Source organism: Frieseomelitta varia, unplaced genomic scaffold (genome assembly GCF_011392965.1).
Source record: "Frieseomelitta varia isolate USP_RPSP 00005682 unplaced genomic scaffold, Fvar_1.2 scaffold_791, whole genome shotgun sequence".
Taxonomy (NCBI): Eukaryota; Metazoa; Arthropoda; class Insecta; order Hymenoptera; family Apidae; genus Frieseomelitta; species Frieseomelitta varia.
The window spans coordinates 222,183-245,735 of NW_025110580.1; the positions used below are offsets into that span (position 1 = coordinate 222,183).

Consider the following 23,553-nt stretch of genomic DNA (forward strand, 5'->3'; position numbering starts at 1 on the left):
TCGCGTATCTCGTATGGGTTTAAGCTGCCACTGGATAGAAAAATAAATGTCTATCGGCCGTGTGTTTATTCGGTGTTGTCGGATATCGCTGTATACATAGCAACTTTATCACTGTCGCTGAAACACTCGACCAAGTACGACATCGAGCGTTTTATACGGAAAGTAGAAGAGTAGGGAAATATCCTACGCGTTGGTCGAGAGATCGAACTTAGTTTTATCCAGCTATACGTGTCGGGACGGAAGAGAGAGATTTGCTTCTGTTGCGGGAATATTCGATGAACAAGAATCATATTTTTACCGGCGAGAACGCGACGAAGAGCGAGGGATTAGTTGGACGGGGTGACGCGATTAAAACGAACAGAGCAAATGATTGCGTCCAATCAGTCTTTCTTAAAGACTTTCCTCGAGACAATCGTCCGGGAAACCGGTTAGGGTGGTGGCGGTGGTGGTGGTAAGGAAAAGTTGGCGAGGAAAATGTCTAGCGGAAAATACGAAACCGTCAAGAAGGAAGAGGCAAATCCTCGAAAAGTTCTCGCGGAAGCGGCACGATAAAGCCGTCAATTTTCACCCTCAATACCGTTTGTCTCGGCGAAAGAAAGGAAAGCAAGCACGACGGGCGTGAAAAGAGCGAAAGAGAGACAAGGCGGTACGCAAGGAGGCAAGAAGAGGCGATCCTCGAGAAAAGGGGGAAAGGGAAGGACGCGGTGAAAAGGAGAACGGAGAAGGAAGAACCCATCGGGAAGGTGGAGACATTTATTACGACTTTAACTGGACTTTGTGTTTATTCAGGGACTGTTGCTCTCGCTTACAGGCCGCTTCTTCTTCTTCCGTCCGTTGGAAGAGGCGCGCAACACCCGAAGACAGACGCTCGGCACACTGAGACGCGACTGAGAACGAAGGTCCATGGCTTCCGGCCGCGAGAAATTCTTGGCACGTAGGGTGACCATCCGACTAGCGTGCTTCTTCTTCAACCCCTGTCACACGACTCTCTTCTCTGCCACCCCCTCGCGTCGAGAGAATCTTTCACTTTATCCACCGGTGGACACCGATCCGACAACTCCACCATCACCATTGCCATCACCATCACCATCACCATCACCACCACCACCACTACCATCACCGTTGGTGTTTGTGCTTCTCTTTCTCTGTCCCCTTCATCCCTCTGAATATCATTCCGCGAACGTCGACTTGCATCCCTTTTCAGTCTCGTCAGGAGAAACGACGTGTCCGCCTGACGAGACGTTTCGAATGTTCGCCACGTCTACCTCTCGCCTCGTCAGGCAGCGGTTCTTTGATTTGTCCCGATCGAGAGAGTCCGCCCGAGGGACGTTGACTTCTTTGCGTACGCGTTTTGCCCATCGCCTCCAGCTGATCGTCGTTGAAACCGTCCTGTCCGATGGAACTTTTTAATTATTCCTACACCGCCGCGTGTCGCATTATCGACGGACAAATTTAATCGTACGAACGACAGTCGTCGGTACTCTTTCGACGAGCAGCATACGCGTATACGCGTTCTATGTACCGTGCTAGGATACTCTGTCGAGTTCGATAGCGGCTGGTAGAAATCAGAGGCGAACGGTAACGCGATAAACTCAGTGTTGGGTTGCACCTGCGCGAATTGCATCACAAGCAGCTGACTCGCTGTTTTCGAGCGTCTTGTGTATTTCAACGTGTCACCGATGCGATATAGCTTCTCTGTATTACCGTTAAAACGTCGCTGTGGTCGGGGAGGAATCAGCTAAATCGATGATTCGACGGCAGAAAACGATCACCACACCGCCGTGCGGACTAGTCGCGTGTAAACGTTGTTGAAAGTTGAGAGGAGAGAAGACAGCGGAGGCTTGAAGAACCGCGGTACGTATAAACCGTGCCTGCCGCGGAACGAGGAGGCAAAGTAAAGACAATCGCGCACAATTGGCACATGAAATTTAAAGAAGCAAGGGCGAGGCGACGCGGGTGGAAGGGCCAGTCGCTCACTCAATATACCCACGCTCTGCTGTTCGAGCCCTTATTCTTCTCTCTTCCTTCCAGTTCGCTGGAAATTTACATTTCCTCCCTCCTTGCTGGAACTGTCTGTTTATCCCGCTTTCTTTTAAAGAGCCGCTGGTGGCTATACCTCAACCACTCCCCACCCACACCAACACCCAACTCCCTCAGTTCTAGCTGTTCGCCCCCTTTGAATTTTTATTCTCATCTCCCTTCCACCGACCGTTCTTCGCGCTGTATCTCTCTTTCTCCCTTCGTTCTTTCCCATCGTCGAGCGACGGAGAGACTCGTCGTCGCCTCTCCCACGAAACCCGCAGCACCTCATCTTCCGCTATACAGAGACAATCCTCCATTTACGGCGAGATTACGCTTCGTTGGCCGATAATCGAAAATATGCCATCGAATAACGCCCCGGAATTATTTGTAGCCTCTTCATCCCCCGCCGCGTCTTCCTGCCGCTGATGAGAGACAATCGGGCGCGAAAGAGGGTCGAGAGATCGTACTACGACAGGATTCTTCTCTTCTTCTTTCGTTTCCCAAAACGGGCAACTCACCATCCACAAAAACGTAAGGACCGTTTCGCCAAAACTCTCGAGCGAGTAACGCGTCGAGTCGAAAGTATCGCGAAAGTATCTCTCAGAGACCCGCGGCTAAACGTCTCTAACTTTTCCTCTGTAACTCAGTCGCTCGGTGAGGGTGCCTCTCTTCCACGAGCCTTTCCCAGCAGACGACGTAGCCAGCTCGGTTTATTAAAACATTCAATTTCGTATATTACGCATTCGTTACTCTTATCTGGGCGAACGGGCGCGAAGAGGGTGCCCGATGGCCGGGGAGGTCGCGGAACGCGCTCGAATCGGGACGTGTCATTTCGAAAACGTCGCTCAATAAACGAAAGAGGGATCAGCATTCGCGGCGGGGCGTAATCCGTGGATCAGATGCCGAAATCAGCGGGTAATTGACGCAATTTCTTCCCTCCCCTGCACCACCTCCTCACCCACCCCCCTGCGACACCCTCGGCGAAGGATTTCTCTAAGCGAGAGCTTGAAAGAAAGAGAGGAAAAAAGGAGTAGGAGAACCGACGGACGGAAACGGAGAGAACGGGGTCGTCGGTGGGAGGGGATGGAAGAAAGAACGTGCGAAAGAGCGTCCGCGGGAGGAGGACAGACCAGACCACAATCTCTTTTTCTCGAGTTTCAGCGTGGCGTGGGCCTCCGGCTGGATTTTAGCGGAAATTCTAAAAGCCAGAGCCAAGTCTCGGTCGCGGAAGAAGCGAACCTTTAATAAAGAGCTTAAGCGAGCTAAATAGAAACATTTTTCCGTCGGCTTGACTCGGCTTGCTTCCCAAGTCTTGGCTCCGTTGCAATGAAATGAGTCGCGGCTGCTCGTGCATAAGTAATCCGCAGATGAAGGTATCCCCAACCCCTATTCGGCCCCCTCTCGCTCGAATTTCCTCCTAGGAGAGCTACCGCGTCGACGTATATCGGTTCGGTAGATCTTTAAAAATCGAGCGTGGATTATCTCTGCCTCGTGCGAATATTCCCCTTGGGGCTCGCTGTTTATTCCTTAAAAACGAGATAGTAGATAACAATTGTCTCGCACTCTGTCGAGGAACAAACAACGCTTGTTACTTGGAAATTATAAAATGTAGTTTTATTCACTTGACCGTGCCAAATCATAGTTTCACAAATTATAGTCAATTTCTAAATTCTCAATTCTCGAAGAAACAGGAGCGGAGTGGAAAGAATCTTGAGCTTCAGATCAATATTGATTATTTCGTTCTGTATTTTTTTCTTTTAATACTTTAACAACGGTGACGTTCTCGTAGAACGTGAATCCATGCGTAGGTGGTCTTTTGATGGCAAGAGTGGAGGGTGAAGATCGTTTATAGCGGAAGCCACTCGATGGGGGAAGGATTCGGTAATTATTCGCCATAGGCTTGAAAAATTGCCACCTAATCCCGAAATCGATAGTCCTGCCAGAGAACGCGCGAGTGTAAGGAATCCTCTCCGCCGCTCTCCCTCGACACCCTCTCGTACGTATCGGTTCTTTTTCCTCCAGCTGTTGGAGAAAAAAAGGGGGTGAACGTCTGCGTGGCCTTTTTTCTCCCCTCGCGAGGCCCACCCCTCGCGAGACACTGTCGTCGTATTATGAAAATAATGTATCGATATCGTAATAAGGGAATGATTGGATACATCGACGCTGATATATTCATCGGTAACCCCTGAAATCACCCCCTCGGCTAGGCCGCAGAACGACGCCAGCGTCTCGCGTTCACGTGGACTATTATTCATGCAACGTATGGGGCTTTGCGAGGTGTCTGGGTTATATCTTTCGGGACGGTAAAGCGCCATTTTTTGGATGAGGCATTGCGGGCATAACGAAAGATGGAGAAGCTCCTGTACGAGAGCTGGCTACTGGGAGATTTCTCTCCTAGGAAACCGTCAACCGAGTCTCAAAAATATCTCTCCGCTACTCTCCAAAGTATTTCCCGTCACGCCGAACGGGGAATTCTTTTAAAGAAACAAATCGCCGAGTTAAAATAAAAATTAGAATTTTAGATCGTACTCGAGCGAGTAACCAAAATATTGTTCCGCCCTTCTCCCGAAAGAACGTTTCCCATTTTCGTCGAACGGGATTCTGTCGAGCGTTTCACTCGAGGCACTCGATGTCGCAGCTATCGCCAACGTCTTGATCAAAAATTTCCGGTGGCGCCGCAAGACGCGTAACGTCTTCGCCCGGATAGCTTCGCGAATCGGCTGACTTCCAACCGTCCGATACATTATGAACGAAGCTTCTCGCTTCGCGGGCGCGGCACACCGTCTAGAAACCTACAAAATCAGAAATTCGTATCAACGAAACTCGTCTGGCTCCCTCGGCGTTTCCCACGGACTCCTCCCGTGACATTACACCCTTAAAGTTCCCCGTCCCGGGTAACTGTCCCAGCCTCTGCAACATCCGAGCTTTTCCAGCGCGTTGTGCACGCGCCCCGCGTGAAACGCCGCTCCACGGATTAAACGAGGAACGAACGATCCACCCCGGTAATCGGCTCGTCTCCACGATCCTCGCGGCCGATGTATAATTTATAAAACGGCATTAAATTGTCTAAATGTCGCGGCTCGGTTTCTAGCTCGCGACATTTAGCTCCGCTGCTTTACTCCACCGCCGTTCTGTACACGTATACGCGCGAGTCTTTGGTGGTTTTCGAAACGACGGGGCGGGGAGAGGGTGGTTGACTGCCAGGAGAAGAAACATATTAGCTCGACTTAAGGCGCGGTATAATGATCTCCAGGCGAAACCGTCTTATTCTCCGCGCTCGATAGCTCGTGCAGCCAGGTGGTGTGGGTGAGTTTCGCGAGGGCTGTGGGCACTCGGGCGAAAATAAGTGCGAGTTTCAGCCACCGCTGATTGCGAACCGTGACTCTTCCTCGCGATGCTTGGCCGCAGTACAAAGTAATGTCTTGGGAGAGAGGAGAGGTAGGGTGCAGCGGAGGACGAGCGACGGGTTAGGCCTCGAGGTTCGAGGGTTGGAAGTTTTAAAATCGGCGTCAAACGCGAGGCCACCCTCGGCCGCAAATTTTTATTCATTGACACTACACGGCTGAGCACCCTCCAACCACGAACGCTAAAAGACGCAGGCGACCTCGAGTGCTTCGGTTTTTCCTTCGGTTTCCTCGTTGCGCGATATTGGGGGGGCTCTTTCCCTCGAGCTTCTCCTTCTTACCGTCGTATTATACGCGTTATATACTGCTCTTATTTCGTCGACGTCAAGTGGATACCGAGGTAATGGATACTTACCGCTTTCATCATCTAAATACTTCGTACTCCGCGTAAACGCGAGATGGTTGTTGACGTCTAATTTTTGCGCATGTGTACAGCGAGAGAAGCGTAAATGGCTGGTGGTTGAATGGACGAAAATTGCGGCCAAGGGACGAAAATTGCAAGGAAGAATGTAAGTCTCGGGAAACTTCATAAATCACCGTGGGGACGTACGAACGCTGAAAGTGGCCACGCACGGATCGCAAAATGTGCGAACGCGCCTCTGCTCTCCGAAGGGAGATACACAACCGCCGGGGCCGGGTTCTTATTTACTCTAAAAGGTAAAAGGGAAAAACCGAGTCTGTCCATCCGTAGCCTCGGTCGGCCCGCTCACGGAGCCTGACCGTTCTCACAGTAAATATATCGAAGTGAATTGCAACTTCGTCCCTAATCCAACTCGAAAACTCCAGGCTGCTCCGTGGCGCTTGATCCATGGCGCTGCGTTAAACTCACCCGAAATTTATAACGTTCCGTCGTTTCGCTCCTGCTCGTGAGATTTACATCTTCTCTGTCATTCCTCGAATAGCAATCGTCGAAAGAGCGACGTAGCTGTGTAGGAAATATCCTCTTCGTTTTCGAGTTTCGATTCGTCTGTACGTGCAACGAAAGATGAAAATACCGCGCGGGAATATCAATCCGATGATCCAGAGATTCCAAGAATGGGTAACGGTGGATGATGAAGCGATCGCCAGTCGACCAAAGTACATTCATCATGTTCGCTATTTCGAAGGAGATCACGTGACAGCACCGTTGGCGTGCTTCTTTCGTGAAAATTTCGCCGCTTATCCGATCGAGAACCTCGCTTTGACCGAGGAAACCGAGGACCAGACTGGTTTCTTTGCCAGCGGCGAGCGGTTAATGAATGTATAATTAATCCTGTTGCGTTAAAATGATAATGACAGAGCTTTAGTGTTGGCAGCCGTTCGTAGCCGAGGAAAAAGGAAACAATCGTAAAACGCGCGCGTATATACGCGTAAGGTCTAGTAAACCTCTTAAGCCTAACTGCAAAGCGTCCAAAGTTACGTTTTCGTCGGTGATTAGCAAAACCGAGCTGACCTTTTCACCGGCCAATTACAGGAGATTCCCGGCGTAATCCTATTACCTACATTAGCTCATTATTGCATAACTGTATCTCAGCTGTACTGTCCGCTTAGTCCTTCTTCTCTTGGTAGGATTTCTATAAATGTCTATTTCAACGCACCCTCCTACAACCTTTTGCTTTTATCGCCCGCTCATGGTACAGTCCTTCGTGATCGTTGCTCGTCCAAATTCGAATCACCCGCTCGCAGTTACAATTCCGACGACGTAGGAATCTTCGAGAAAATAGAAATACGCACGAGCAGGTATGGCCTCGACCAGCCGAAGAATTTGCCACCTAAATCTTTGCCACGGGAGGAATAGTCTTGTCAGAATAGGCAGAGATTTTATTTAGATCCCGGGCTATAAATGCGAAACGTCTCGAGCGGTTTGCCCGGCCAATCAAACGGAGGGGTGAGCCCGAAGGCCCGTTAGGACTGCTATCCGATGTCCACACCTCTGTTGTCAGCTAATGTTCGGCCATTGTGAGGGGTCGCTCGTAAGTGTGGCGATTCTTCGCTTCTAGGAAGGTGTTTGCCACGGACGGGGGCAGCGCGGAGGAAGAGAGCGGAAAGAAAGGAGAAGGGAGATGGACACGAGGGACGAAAGTTAGGAACCGGCGCGTATTAGCGAGAAGAGACTTTCACGGATTCCGCTGGCTAGCACGGCAGCGCCCTTCTCGATGTTGGAGCTCGGTCGACACCCTCGGTGGCTATCGGCTGACGGCAATCCGGCTAAATCTCTTCCACCATAAACGGCTAAACAAAGAGGTCCATTCTTCAGGAGCAGCAACCCCCCTCCGATCGCACCGCCGTCCGGTCTCAAACCCAGGCGGACCTGCTCACTACCCTTATCGGACTCTGTCCACCACTTACGACCATCCATCTGGATCGCTTCCTCTCTCCGAGCTGAAAGCTCCAACGAACGTGATAGTTCGACCCGTGTCATTGTTCCGCTGGATTTTTTCGCGATACAGACAGTCGGTTTCCCTGCAGCGGGAAATCGAGAATCGTCAGCCCTGCGGTGTTACGGAGGTGGTGACGGATGAAGTTGAGTTCGATGACCCGTCCGTTCGACTCGGATCCCATCTCTCTCGTTTCGATTCTTGAACTTGGAATTTCTCCAAGTTGTAGAGAGGAGATTTCACATTGTTTGCAAATGTGCAAATTTCGACTAATTTTCGGGCCGGGTCAGACTCGGATTCCTTTCGAGTGCATTTTTCTTGGCCCTCGAATTTTGGTTGATTTAATTTTTAACAAGGTTAGACCAGCGGCTCGTTGTTGGTCGGTGATGGAAACAGCAGAGCAGAGCAGGGGTTGGGACCTTTCTATTTCGTGCAAGTATCATCGAAGAAAGGCAATGCCGAGAGAGAATGGAAGGTTAAGATCGTCCCTTTCGGTCCATAATAAAAGAAGGCAGATTAATGCCTTCGGTCTTGAATCCAATCAACATTATTCCGACAATAGTCCGCCAGCCAATACCCGTTCTACTCTGCTCGAGGCTGATATTATCAACAGTCCGCTTACCATCCCCCTCCTCGCTGTTCCGCACGACAGTCATCCCCTAACGTCTTTCTCTACCCTCTTGGTACTTTCACACCCCTAGACACCTCGCTCGTTCTTAATTCCACGGCCGGATGATAAGTATGCTAACAAGAGAACCACCGGCACGGATACAGGCGGCTAGAAGATGGGTGGTGGTGGTGGTGGTGGTGGTGGTGGTGGTGGTACGGTCGACTGGTAGCTTAAAGCCAAATTAACGCCACGCTCACATAAACGCTCTAGACTTCTTCGTCAATGTTAATGTCTACCGGAGGCCATTAGCCGATCGAACCACGTCGAGAGCACGGATCGACGTTCGCTAAGGTCGAACGCTTCTCTCTTCGAGTCTTCGCTCCCGTACCCTTAATCGCCACCGCGATAAATCAGCCAGAGAAAAAAGCGATGCTGGTCGGTTGCTCGAAGCTTTGCTACTGATACGTCTCGAGTAGCCTTCTTAGGGGTTGGTTTTTAGAGGCGGAGCTTAGACGTTGTCGATAGCGAGCGAGTTTACATCGAGAGAGAGAGAGAGAGAGTACTTAAACAGCTACAGAATCTTCAGGTTCTCCTTTGGTTGATCGCTGTTTCTTGATTCAATAAAATCGAAGACAATCGGGGAAGAAAAGTAATATCCTCCGACAACGGTGGGACAAACAGATATTTCAAGAATCACGGCAGTCATTGCCGGAGGTATTATCTCCGTTCTCTCTCTCTCTCTCTCTCTCTCTCTCTCTCTCTCTCTCTCTCTCTCTCTCTTGGCAAGATCGCGGTGCCGCCCGGAAGGGGTTGTAAAGCAAAAGGTTTCTTTAACAAATACGCCCATGAAAAACTAATATCCATAGTTCGCGAGATGCGATCGTCGCCGAGAGAAACGACGGAAGGAGACACACGCGCCGGACACCCCCGCGCTGGGGTGGATAGGTTTTCGGGAACCTATAAAGGCGTGTTTTACGAGGGCAGATAATGCGATGAAAGATGCGAACGGCGGCCAGTCATGCCTAAAGAGTGTGTGTAACCGGACCATCCGCCCTTCTTCTTCTTTCGCCGTTCCGTCTAACCCCCCGCGGTTTCGCGGCCTTTCAACGGAGGGTTAAAGAAGGGGAGAGCCCGGGAGGGCCTAGCCTTCTACGCCCATAATATATCAATTTCGTATTCTAATGTCCAGCCGGTTAATTCAAAAAGCGTCGACGCTGCGGAAACCTAAGCGGTCGTGGCTTCGGCTCACGTTTCCTACACAAAGGGTGGACGATCCTTCTCGTTCGCTCTCTGTCTGGCTCGTGGCCGAAGAAGCAACAGGGATAGCTCTCCGATTCTCTCGCTCGCAGCTTCGTCGTCACGTATGCTGATCTCGCCGTCAGTCGCTCGCTCGTGTCGCAGATAATTGGGGGAATCGGGTGTTTGCTGGTCCCGCGGGGATGTTCTCACCCCCTGGAAATCCAATGACGTATTATCTGCGAAGGATTTTGGCAAGTTGTCGCGAAATTGCGCGACGAAACACGCAGTGACCCGAGTAGGAGAAAATTCCACGTTTCAGGGGTTGCTGCTCAACTGCATTGCTACAAAGGGTACTCGTGACTCGTTACTTTAGTCCAGGTTTAATCTTTCTTGTCTCTTGTAACGCCAGTCGATACATTTGTTTCTAATTCTTTTCAATCAGTTAGTATTATCAAATTCTATTTTCTAATATCGGGTATGCTCGATGAGCATTCGTTTCTTCAACCTAGATTTCAGAATTGCATGAAATCTAATGAGATTAAAGTATTTATAACATTATAATGAACTATTGCTTGCGGGGTAAAATATAGTCTAAATTAATGTTAAAACGTCACGTGTCAATCGTATGTAACGAACATGTTAAGTGATTGTTATTTATTCACCGTCGTAACCGCTTCTCTAATGTGAACCAGTGAAATATTCAGTCTGATCTCCAATCTGGAAAATCGAATCCAAAGTTAGAAATGAAGCCGAACCTTGAATAGCAAACTGCATGTAATATACACGCTGTAGGATAAAGAGTCAATCCTCCGTGCTGAAAGGCATTCGCGAGTCTCCGCGATCGTTTCGACATTAGAAAAAAAAAAAGCGATGAGTAATCTGTAGTAAAATCCGTCGGCGGAATCGAGTGACATAAACTGCGTCGTACATGGTCGCTTTATAGTCTCGTAATTTTCATCGTAACCACGGCGGAACGAACGCGGTGCCGCCGATGTCCTTCTGACCGATCTTCTTGAACGACAGACGGAGAAAGAGACGCCTGCTCTAGGGGGGGAGGATGACCAGGCACACCCCCATGCAACTCGGGGACGCGTCGGTCGGAGGGACGAGGAACGAGAAAAAGAACGAGAGAGTCCTTGGAGTGGCGCGAACTATTAAAAAGCGCGCGTCCGCTCAAATTCTCGCCGGTAGTAAATTACCCAAAAAAAGGAACAACCGTTGAATTCGACCACTCTCCCGCCTCTGTCACCCTGCCGCTCGGTTTTTAAACCCTTTCTCCTCCTCCCCCGCTCGGCTCCTCCTTTTCTAAAGGCCTGGTTTCCTTCTCTCCTCGCGGAGTTGCCAGCCCCCTTTCCCTCGGTCCAAGTGTGGCTCGCTCGCTCGCTCGAGAGATCGTCGGTCTCTCTTTTCTAGGATAAAAACCCTCTCGACGAGGAGTCGAGCCGCGGTCTCAGATAAAAAATTAGCCGGAGTTGCAAACGTTTCCACCTTAAATCATATATTTATCGCGACATTAATTCAACCCTTTTAGGTACCCTTTTTTCCTGGCGGTCCACTCCGCACCCGTGGACCGAAACGCCTCCGCTCGAGCTCTCCACAACCCCCTCCGTTCCCTCCTATCAGCCTTCCTCTCTCTCTTTCTCTCTCTTTTTCCACATCCTGTCGTCGCTCCATCTCCCTTCTTCGCACTCGTGCCACTGCTAGTCCACGAAGACCAACGACGACGGTCCCGTTAGTCCTTCGCCGCTAATTTCTCAGATTCGAGTATTTTTGTGTACCGTCGCGCGCGAACCTGACGGGGGTAAATCCTCTCGTTTATTATTTAGAAGGGGCGTATGAACAGCGGACGATGTGTACACGTGTGGAGAAAGGGTGGTCAGGACTTGTGCCGCGCACACAGACGAAGGCCGTTTACCTTGTCCTTCTCTCCTTTTTGATGGGGATATACGATTTCGTTATCTCTTCTTACTTCGACTCCCGGCGATTATCCTTCTTTACGGTCGGTTTGCTCGATCGTACACCACCTCTCCACCGTGGACTACTCGTACTCGCCGGTTCTCGTGAACGGTGTGTCGAGATCCATTCTTAAACCCGCGTGTCGCGTCTGGATCCTTACCTTCCGATTTTTTGTACCTCGTTCGTTGTTTGGCTTAAGCTACGCACCCCTCTGTCTCGCTAATTGTTAAAAAAGGATCGTTTCCCTTATCTTTGACGAATTACGCGCTCTCTGCCCGTGATATTTTCATCCTTCTACCCAAGGGAATAATAAAAATTGAGAAAGTTTGAAAATTATACGATCACTTTGTGACGTATGTTACAATAGAGAGCCATGCCCATGCTCGCGCAGCGTGACGTAATCAAACACCATCGAATCCATGAGAGCGCATTACTCACAATGAAATAGGAAACGAGACGTATGTACCCTGAACCCCCCAGCGCAACGGCTGTTTACTTAATAAATACATATTTAGTATATGCCACGTACACAAGTCTGGCGAGGCCGGCTGCGCCTATTTTTGCCCAAAGTTTTGTTATCATAGGACCAGGCGATGGGTCACGGCACCCCATTCGGTTGCCGAACACCACCATTCGGTTACGAAATACACCGAACTGTTTCGACAATAGGAACGGCTAAAGCCGAGGATTTGCCTCGAACAGAGCTTCGACGAGACTACTGTCTGATGATATAAAGTCGTGTAATTTTTCTTCGTCACGTTTTTTTTTTCTTTTTCTTTTTCTTTTCTTTTCTTTTTTGCCCCACGTGTATAAAGGTGAAAGTGGAGTTTCGAAGTTTTAGAAAGGGTCGTATTAATTTTCATGATTTTTACTCGGTAATTTGTCTCTTCTTTATTTTTCCGTATCACGTCGTCCAGTGTGACAGGAACGGAGTAATTCTCGACATCATCAGCGGAAAATTTTTGAAAGCGTGGCTGTACCAATTGTTCGCTTGAAATACGAGTGAAAGGAATATTTAAGGACACGCCGTTTCGAGGAATATTTCGTCCCCTATTTCCGGTTCGCCTATACAAACTCGAGCCGGTGGTTCAGGTTGCGTCAGACAACACGTGTACACACGTATTTACGGAGCAACAGTGTGTTGCGCGACCACCTCCTCGCGTCCATACACATCCAGTCGGCTAAATAGCGGAATATTCATAATTTATTAGTAAGTTCGTAGATCGAATGGCTGAAATGTGCCTGACAAAGTCACAGTCGACTTACTCTTCAGTTGTTTTCTCGAGAAATACCTGTTCGTTAGACGCACGGTGCTAACGACTCATTTCCTAACGTATTTAACTTCCTTTTACATCATTCCTGTACGTACGTACGTACGTACGTACGTATGGAGGAAGTCGAAAAATTTTCCACAGTATTGTCCAACAATTGAAGAACATGATCGATCGTGGTCGCGGAACGTGATCCTTCTTCATTCTTCATTCTTCTCGCGTCAATCGCTGTCCCAAATATTGGAGTAGTTTGACTTCCCAGGAATCGCGTTGCCTTCAATTCTCATCCGCGCGCGAGACAACTCCGGAAACCACATGCTTCTTCGCTCCAAAGCGCAACACCCTTGCGACAGAAAAATCGCGAACAGCCGCTTGCCAAACAACCGTGCGACGATGTGTAATGTTCGAGCTGAGACGAGCATATGGGACGAGAAGAGCAGAAGGCAAAGAGTGAGAGAATGTGTGCGTATGTGAGAGAGAGAGAAAGAGTAAAGGCACAGGCCAAGCAAGCTAAGCCGAGGCAGCCAGTCAGCCACACAGAGCCACGGTATACAACGTGCCTCGTATATGATGTACTGGTTTGCCTGGCGGCAGTGGGGTCAGGGACGTGACGAAGGGTGGGTGTTACGGTGGAGCGAGAGGGGCCACAGTCTTCAGACACGATTGTGGGGATAGGGGAGGAGGACAGAGAGGCCGCGATAAGTGGGGAGGGAGAGATGCCGACAGAGAAGGTAGGGCACACAAGAGTAGAAGACGGCGTGACAGGGGAGAGAAGGGAGAGCTGAAAGCAGGCCTGTTGGTTGGTTTCAACTATATTTGTTTATATTTACACAATAAGCAACAGCCTCGCCGGTTGGGCTGCTTGGTATGCCTGTGCCGCTTTTAGTGTTTAGTCCTCGCTACTCGGTCGCTGCGTGAACGTTGCTTTTCGTCTTCTTTACGTGCGTCGTGCTCGTTTCTTCCTCTCCTCTCCCTCTCCACCTCTTCCGGCGTTTCTTCTTCTTTTCTCTTCTTTCACGCGCATTCGTCACGCCGGTTTCTTCCTTGTCATCCTCGTGCACCGTTCGTCTTCCCTCTTCCTTTTTTTTTTTCCCCCCTCATAGTCTGTGCACGCACGAACTCCGTTTTGACGGCTCGTTGTTCGCGTCCACGTGTGTACTCCATATACGCATTTTCCGAGCGTGTTTTTCCCACCCCACGTGTGTCAGCCTCGTGGACGAGGTCGATGTCGCGGTTTTTTTTCTGGGTTAAAGAACCCAATTTGTTGAGAACTTTTCGGAGCAACGATTAACGGAGCATCGCCGATTCGCGTGATTGTCGTGCGCCAGCTGGAGGATCAGCGTACTTCCGGTATGGCTGAGGACACTGTGTACTCGGTTCTATTCGCGAATGGTGTCCGTGTGTGATCACTCTCGAGCGTTTCTCCTTCGTGTTGCACGAAAAAAAGTGTTAATCGCGCGAAGAACATTCGTCTTGCCAGCAAGACATTCCAGAGTACACTTCCATGAATTCCAAACTGGCTGTCGTACAGCTGAAATTGGGGACCAAGGTCTTCTCTTAAAGTAAGCGAGCCTTTCGGAATCGAATATTTTTGTTTATAAAGGGCACGCGAAAAATAGGAGTGTTGCGCTATCGTACACGTTGACTGCTGCTCGCGTGAGAATGCAAACGATAGGATATATTATTAGGCGGTTCGTTGGTGTGTGTACGTGTGTGGCCCGCGAGAGCTAAATATTGTTGCCTTTGCCTCGAGTGTATGGAATCACACGCGTCAAACGTGATCTAAAATTGTTCCTGCGACGAGGGTATAACAAAGAACACATTCTCAAGACCTTCGTAGAGTCCGGCGATCCTTCTTCTCTCTTTCGTCTTCCCTCCGTCCCGGAAACTCGAAACTTTCGTGCTTCGCGAGTGGGGGAACATCTCTTCGACCGATAGCAGCGATCAACGTTGCTACCGGTCGAGAAATTTCACGATGTGACGCAATAACCGAGATACATACCGTATCGCGAGAGAACGACGAGCTTAACGACGAAGTTCAGTGCACCAAAGGAGCACCAAAGGCACTCCGATTGACGTAACGATGATCGTGATTTCAGGACGATGGCATAATGGATCATGACACAGACGGAGACGGCGCGATCAACTTGTCAACGTCACAGCGACCCTCCGCCGCCACCACCCCTAACGGTGACACCCCCTCGTACGGACAAGATCAACAAGACAACGACCAGGTAAGGAATTAATCTCTGGAAATTTGCTTTCGATAAGATAACCGCGTCGTTTTCTTTTTTTTTTTTTCTTCTTCTCTTTCTTCTCTTTCTTCTGTCCATGAAAGAACGCTCACTTTTACACAGCGGTTTTACACAGGAATTATTTATTTCATTCGCGCCGACGCGAAGATATTATTTTCGGATCACTATGTCCGATCGATATACAAACGTACCTCTTAGATCGTGTTTCTTCCTTTTGTGAAATTTGCGCGGAACGCGGAGATTGGGTTATTAATAACCGACGACATCACTCCGTAAATAGCACTAATTTTAGAGGCAAACATCTGCTTAAGAACGATAAAGAAGAGCTCGCTCGGCAAGATGTCCGGCCTAGACTCATTGATTTCTCGGAATCGAGAAATCTAGAGGCGATAAGACTCGAGACTACGATCCATCCCGTATCTCTCTATCCTACGAGTCTCGTAGGGAATCGAAAACGAGATTGAACCGATTGAACCGTTTGAACCGCCGCGCCGCGTTTCGATACACACTCGCCAGGAAACGAGTAAACCGATAACGATCCTCTACACGTCCGTGTGGAGGGTTTCCACGTTCGAGCGATGGTACTCCCTTCTATCGCGCGTGGTATAACCGTCTTCGAGCCGCGGTACTTGCGACGCGTTTGACACCCAGCCACCATAAAATCGAGCCCCCTGATTTCAAATTCAATTCGAAGTCCCGCGTTTCGCGGCTGAACGCAATATAGCGTTACGGATGGTGGCACGAGCGCCACTGAGGGAAACAAATGTTTTCCGGCCTTTAAAGCGGCCTTTTTGACGGTTTCCTTTTCGAATAGAGGGATGAATACACCTTCAGGTCAGCTATACACTTGCCTTGTGAAGTACGTGTGTGTGTGTGTGTGTGTATCAGTCGATTTTTGGAAGTCTTTTAGGTCGCAAGTATAAAGAAAATATCATAATGTATAAATAATTCCTTATTTTGAATTATTTGTTGCGCTTTCTACTCTCGCTCGGTCCTCTTTCTTGTCAATATTTTATTTTTATTTGACGGCTAAGACCATGGAGTATAAAATACATAAAAAGAATCGATAACGTGATATAATGGCGGACGGAGGAAAGTTTGAAATTGAAATTTTATATGTATATAAATAAAATTTGTATTGAGTATTTCCCTATTCTGAGGCACGTAATTATATTATACATTCATTTCTCTTGTCAGTCACAATTCAGCGTTTTGTTTTTTTTTTTAATTTTGATCGTTACTGCATATAATCGAGGAAAGCATAACAATAAATGACACGACATAGTAAATTTTTCCTCCACCCAGTTTATTAGCAGAAATAGACGTACAATGTGAATCCGTAGAAACTAAAGGGTGAAATAATTTGCATAAAATACACAGCGGAAATCAGCCCGAAAAAAGCTGATTTCTTAGAGAATATTAGATAGCAATTTCTTCTTTTTCATCGATCGTCATTCAGTAGTATTATTTTCTTCTTTTTTCTCCATATTTTTTCACATTCGTTTTACCACTAGCAATCAACACATTTCTGACTTCTGGTTTCACCCTATTCGTGCGTTAGATCGATCGATAAGTCTCCTTTCATCGATAACGGCCACCGGTGGGAATAAATTATTTTAATAATCGCACGGGACACATTAGCCGCGGTATTTTTATTTGTACACCGCGTTTACGCGAGCGTATGCGTAGATAGTAACGGTGAATATCAAGTTCACGTGACGCACCAGGTAAATACGTGTGTACCACCACGGGCCTGTGAATTACACGTGCGACACGTACATCTGCTCGCCTGTTGGTTACGTGTAAACAGAGATTCGCTTATCGTCAAGCTGACACGTATACATAAGTGTACCGAGGAGAGAGACGGCGAGAGAGGGAGAGAGAGAGAGAGAAGGATATTTTTTTGGGATTATTTTAACGACACATTGGTCTACTTTCGCGACGCTTTCCCAGTTTAATCTGCCACGAAATATATTTTTGATTCTCTGAACGATAAAGGAGCCAGTTAATTCATTTCGCAGAGAAGCATTTATAATATTTAAATTTATTGTGCAATTTATGGATTAATGACGATTTATCTTATTTTGACTGAAATTCGACTTAGATTCTTTCGACTGAAATTTTGACTCACATTTTTTTGTCATGTTCGTTGGAGATAAATTATTGCGACGACGTAATTAAGCCATTAACATTTGTTCGCTTGTAACAACGTGCTTGAGCGACGATCAAATCATATTGTTGCGCTGGTTGGTAAACAATAGTGTTAGGTTCGACAATGGTTGTGTATAGACGGCAAAGGTCTTTTGGACAGCGCGTGAGATTCGAGACGATTCGAAGATCGAGTTTTGAGAAACTATCAAGTTCTGCTGACCACTCGCCAGCTCGACCGCGACTTCCTGCCCTCCTCCATTGTCCCATAGACGGGACCAGTCTTGCTTGCTGGCCATCGTAACTTTAACGCCAGCGCTGACGTTCCAATTTGTCGACTCTGCTAATGCCTTCGATTGTTTTCTTCAGTCAGTTATTTGCAATTATCAGCAACCATTGTATTCTTGTTATCGAACGGTCTGTTTATTTCGTCATTGAGATTTGGTTCGTCGTTTAAATTTTCATTCTTTGGTCAGCGAAAGTAGTACGGCTGTTCAACAGGCATACAGAATAAATTTTCAGTAGTTACTATTGATCAGTAAAGCGTATTCTGCAAAAAGTATTTGCACGTCATTCTACTTGTTGTATCATCTACGTAATTAATCAGTAGAACGTTATCGGATAACGATAAAAATTTGAAATCAAAGTAATTAAAATAAATACTGGTGATATACCTTTTGTAGCTGCTGTGAGTCGATCGAAGGGAATACACGACCGTGCTCCATTATCCTTTCTTCGAAATTAATGAGCTAGTGTTCACACGAAACTGAGATCTTGGCTGTCGCGAGGACCAGCCAGCTCAAGTTTCTGCGGTCTCTCGCAGTCGATCGAAGTCCTCGCACGCTCTGTTTATAATTTAAGGGGTTCCCCTGACTAAAGGGTTACTCGCAAGGATTCGAGCGACGTCATTGGAGACCTGGAGATCCTCGAAGACACGGGAATTTCATCGACGGGAGTTTCGCGATACGACACTGGGAAAACGGGGAACACAGACAGGCAATAACCCGCGGCAGGCAGTCCGAGGAAGAAAAGTCAAAAGTTGTATTTGCGGCTTCCATTAACGGATTAACTAAGATCAAATAAGATATTCGTTAATAATGCAGTTGTCAATTTTGTGATCGGGACAGCGCGCTTTCGTTTGACCCGTGGAAAATAAAATGCCTCGACCTGTATCCGTTTTGATGGAACGCCGTGGTTAAACTCGGTGAAGACGAATACGTCGATTGTGTGTTAATATTAGCTTGATAATCGATATCGCGAATATTCAGCGATCGTTGGACAAGAACTGGACAAAAAATAGAATTCGATAAATTGCGTTCTCTGTCACCTCGGTTTCGTACTTTGTCAAATTTATACTCTGCAATATCCGTTGCAAAGCAAGACTGTAGTACTAAATAGATCGCAGCGCAGTGTGTAGCAGTTTCGAAGAAAGAAGGGAAAGTCGCTGGGAGAGCGAACGCGTTAAAAACGTGACGGAGCTTTCTCTCGTCGGAATTCGCGATCACGATGCCCGGTATTCCGTTGATTAAACAAACTTCCGTCGGTGTCGATATTTCATTAGAATCCCCGGGGTCGTTTATCCGAACGGTTAATATCCAAACGGGACGTCGCGGCGAAGCGACGAGCAAGAATCCAAAGGATCCGGCCGGATAAGAGACCAGCGCCGCGGGTATTGACGAGGTGGTTCTTTCTCTCCTTCCTTGAAATGCAAAAAGGGGTCGCGCGGTGGCTGTGCGGCGGAGAGGGGGGATGCTTCGCGGGTAAAGAGAAACGTTGGGCTGAAAAATAGACGAAGAGAGGGAATGAGATGAAGAAAAGGTGAAGAAAAGGGAGAAAGAAAGAAGGTCTCGATGAAAGACAAGCGGAGTTCTCACCTCCGATTCCCCTCTTTCGGCTCGCAAATTGCGGATAGGCTGTCCTTTCCAATCAAGCCTCTGTTCGGCATCCCACACCCGTTTCCTCCTACTCCTCCTCCTCCTTCAATCCTCCCCCCGCGCTCTTTTTGCTGTCCAATTCTTCTTCCCCCTTCCTACGGGGTTCCGTTATACTTTTCCACCCTCTTTGCGCTACCACCCCCGTGGTAGTATTCGAGTGCCTGCCTATAACCAGGCTGCAGCCTGATCCTCGCATCCTCGCGCTTCTCCTTCGCTCGTTCCCTCTTCCTCTCGGGCTCGAGCCAACCCGAATCCCCGTCGTCGTAACTTTTACGTAACACGCTTTGCTATGAATATCGATGCCCGGGGAATTAAGGAGAACTCGCTTTTCTGTAATTGAAAGAATTTTTGTCGTGCTGAGCCAGCTGGCCTGCGCATAAAAGCTCTCCTTCGTTTCCACGTTCGCCGATCTTCTTCCTGCTGTCGGTCTTTTTTATCTTCTTCATTTCTCCTCTCCCCCTCCCCCTTCCCTTCTCTCTCTCTCTCTCTCTCTCTCTCTCTCTCTCTCTGTCTCTTCTTTTCTAGTCGGAAGCGAAGACTTTTTCCCTGGCCGCGCGAGCACCGGCGTCAGATGACGACGGTGACGAGGATTTTAATAAATTACTGAAACCAGTCCGCTGACTGGTGACTTCTTCTTCCGCGAGTCGCTCGTCGCGCGAACGGGATATTCTTATTTCATTTCTCGCTTACTTTCAGCCAGGGAAACGTGCAATTTTCCGACAGATCGCTGCGCGCCTTCCTCTTCGTCTTTGAAATTAATGAATTCTTTTTCTCCGTTTTCTTCCGTGAACCACGCAACAACGGCGCAAATTTCTATCCACCTCCGCAGAGCCGTTCATTTCAATCCGAGTGCTAATCTAACAAATTGTAATCAAGCATTACTTTACCCTCGGTGGAAACTCGATTAGACAGGCTAATGCAGGCAGTCTCTGTTGCCGGGCGTCGTAAATTCCCGACGATTACGAAGAAACGAATGCGAGGTATTTATTTTGGGATCGTGTGTCAGGTGTTTCGTTGGCGATGTCTGTCAATTTCCCGGAATATTCAATCAGGCGAAGGAACGAGCGCGGCAAGAACAAGTCTCGGCAAGATAGAAGCCGAGGAGAATTCAAGTTCACCACAACACCGTGACGTCTCGCGTAGTCTTGGAAGTCTCGGTTTTATCTACATTATTAACCGGTTGAAACCTCACGGCTGTGTACTTAAATCCAATCTAGAAATCCCACCCTTCTAGTCTCCCACCTTGCTACCCTCGAGGGGCGAAGGTCGACGGAGACTGGCAAGGGCGATTACCCTCCATTATTCACACGCTCGATTCTTGCCGCTGAGTGATACCTGAGAAAATCTAGTCGAACATCCTCCCAAATTTCAACGATATCCTACCATCGTCTCTCTCTCTCTCTCTCTCTCTTTTGGTTTTTTCATTGCACCCCTTTTGGAGCGTGCAGTTGTTAGGATCGCTACGATCTTCAGTAGAAATTACAGAGATATTGTTGGATACCGATGGAATAGAGTATTTAATCTCTTGCGCTGTAATGACGTGTCACGCATGACGAGAATTTTTTGTCCCAAAATTGCAACATTTTCTCAGTTTTAAGTATATTTAAGTATATAACTCAGGCAAAACAAATAATAAATTGATTACTTCTTAATAATTTTTATCCAGTGATACCATACCGACAAGTTCAAAAAGAAAGCGAAGAATTATTGTATACGGTTTGGTCACTCGTTATGGTCCGCAATCAGTTGCCAGCGCAAGTGGTTGAGGAATATTTCGTTTGTCGAGATTTCTCGTAGTTAACTACGACGAAGGAAAGTATTGTTATGTAGAGTATGTTGCTTCATTTTTATTTGAAAAATATTACTCATCGTCAACTGTCGCTGATGTGTTTCGTAAGCACAACCTTTAACCAAGAATTTAATTATTGCAAAATCAGTGCAAAATTCAGTTTCAAAACTAATACGAAGGAGAGATATAGAAACAAAAACTTCCCTACTAACAAGTACGAGAAAATTCATGGTAATGATTTTAGACGCGCTTATGATTCTGCCTCTCACAACATCGCAAGGAATCTCACGCGAGAAGCGGAACGGGTTCGCCGATACTTTTGTTCGCCGCTGTGTATTTCTTCATGGTCTTTCGTGAGTCAACGAGAAGCAGTGCGCGAGAAACAGTTAGGTAACAAGCGGTCACGTCGATAGAATGGCGTCGATGCGATTCCCGGAGTTTTTATGATCAGCTTCGCGTCGGTTGACAAAACTACGGGGCTCGGCTGGCCACCTGAAATAACTGGCGAGAGAATCGCGGCCAAACATTTCGTGTCGCTTCGTGTAAACACCATCGGATACCGCTAAATCTTTGCCCCGTCTCTTTCGCCTCGGAAATCTCAAACATCGAGGGGATTCTACGCCAAGTACACCTGAAACAACTGTGTTTCCCACGTCGCCGCGATCTTTAAACACCGATCTCTCGTGTCTACGACGAGTAATCACGCGCGCGTGCGTCTTTTTCACACTCGTAATTATTTGCGTCGGATCGACGGCGAATTTAAAAAGGAGTTTGCCGATAGATAAGGCTAGGCTCTTAATAGGAGGGTATATTTGAACGGGTCTTTTCTCGAAACGTGGCCGAGTTCAATTGTAACCGTGAGTCGTATATAACTTGAATATTTTCACATCTGTTCGATTTTATCTTGACGAACACACGCGCCGGTCTCGTTCTGCTTATCAGCTTTTTATCACCGGCAACAGTGGCGTGGCAATAGGGATTTCGTCTCGCGGCACTCTCTCAACGTTTCCACGTCGTTTGCACTTTTTTTTTCACTACCACCGCTTACGTTGAAAAACTTGGCGGGATGTATTTTACCTATCTCGGATCGATAGTTTGGCTGCCGGGTATTTACGAATTGGAAGAAAGTAGCCTGAAACTCTCGGTTTCCGCGGATGCTCTTGGCGCCAGACGGTGAAATTTAATTAAAAGCACGCGCGATGATTATTTGCGGAGACGGCGTTTATTTTGGAAATTGCGTCCCTTCGCAGTATCTTCTCGCGAATTCACGGATCCTTTGCGGATCCGGAGTGAAAGAGGAGTGGGCGTTTAAGAAGGGCAACACTTCTGTCTGAACAAGAACATCGTCCATATATATATATATATATATACATAAGTACATGCGTATATATATGTATCTATGTTCGTGGAACATACACACATAGATGGAAAGAGAGACAACGTATGTACGTACAACGTAGATCGAAAACGTTGAACGAGAGAAATTCGAGGCGAAATAAGAGGGATGGGATGCAACGCGAGGGGCGTATTTAACGAATTAGAGGACACAGCGTTGGAGGGTTGAAAGCTCCTATAAAAAAATGTGCATACGGTGGGAAGAGTTTGTGGATTGTCGAGGAATCCGGTTGAAGGGAAATGAGGGAAGAGGAATGAAGAAGAAAGAGTGGTTTCGCGCGAGGGACAGAAATAATGTGAAAGGGGAGAAGGGGGAGTAATAGAGAGAGAGAGAGAGAGAGAGAGAGAGAGGCGCGTCGTGGCAAGAGTAGTAGGGACGGGGGTGAAGCGTTGGCTAGAATAAACACATAGATGTTTTCTTTGTTCCTCTAAACTAAACAACCAACGAGGAATCTAAACAGAGGCCAGAACCCAAATTCAATTTGGTCGCCGCCTCCATCTCTACCTTCGGTTGTTCTACGGACGAAAGGTATCCTTCCACCCCCTCGCTCCTCTCTTTCGTTCACCCTATACGCACCCTGCCGCGTTACACCCCCCGGTAGCCTCTCACCATTGTACACTTAACGCCGCCAGGATAGTACCTAATATTTACCACACGGTTCCCTTATACACGGTGACCGATCCCACACACGCGAACCTTTAAACAATACACGGCCACCGTTTAATACGTAAGTAAGCTTCCATCGAACCGTGGGGCCATGTGTGTGTGTGTGTGTGTGTCTGTGCGTGTGTGCGTGCGCGCGCGCGCGGTTCGCCCGCGGATGCCAGGCTATTTTTCTTGCAAATGACGGTGAAGAAAAGTCGGCGTTAATTAATCGAGCCTCTTTAACGATTTACGCGCCGCCCATTCCCTCTTTTTTTCCCTTTCCTTTCCTTTCCTTTTCTTTTCTTTTCTTCTTCTTTTTTTTCCTTCCCACCATTTTACATCGACGAAACACTCTTTGGATTATCAGACGCGTTACGGTTAATTGAAAATAGTGTAATGTTTGCTTAATTTCTAAAAGACTTGCTCCCTCGAGATTACGAGAAAATTGGAATTACTCCGTGACATTTACCACTCGCTGTTGGACGAACTTTATTGTCGTTCAAGGAGCAATTCTTCTTAAGGATAAA

The 23,553-nt window shown here is 47.8% G+C and overlaps 1 protein-coding gene across 17 annotated transcripts in view; it reads left to right on the forward strand.

The window, feature by feature from the left end:
- LOC122535993 (transcription factor SPT20 homolog) overlaps nt 1–23,553 on the forward strand; it is a 224,753-nt gene that overhangs the window by 139,669 nt on the left and 61,531 nt on the right. For 16 of the 17 annotated variants that reach the window (XM_043667980.1, XM_043667982.1, XM_043667981.1 and 13 more), the window contains one exon: nt 14,959–15,093. In XM_043667980.1, the coding sequence (XP_043523915.1) occupies nt 14,959–15,093 (135 nt within the window). Of the gene's footprint in view, nt 1–13,761; nt 14,422–14,958; nt 15,094–23,553 lie in introns of those variants that run through there. The other variant, XM_043667993.1, reaches the window with a different exon arrangement.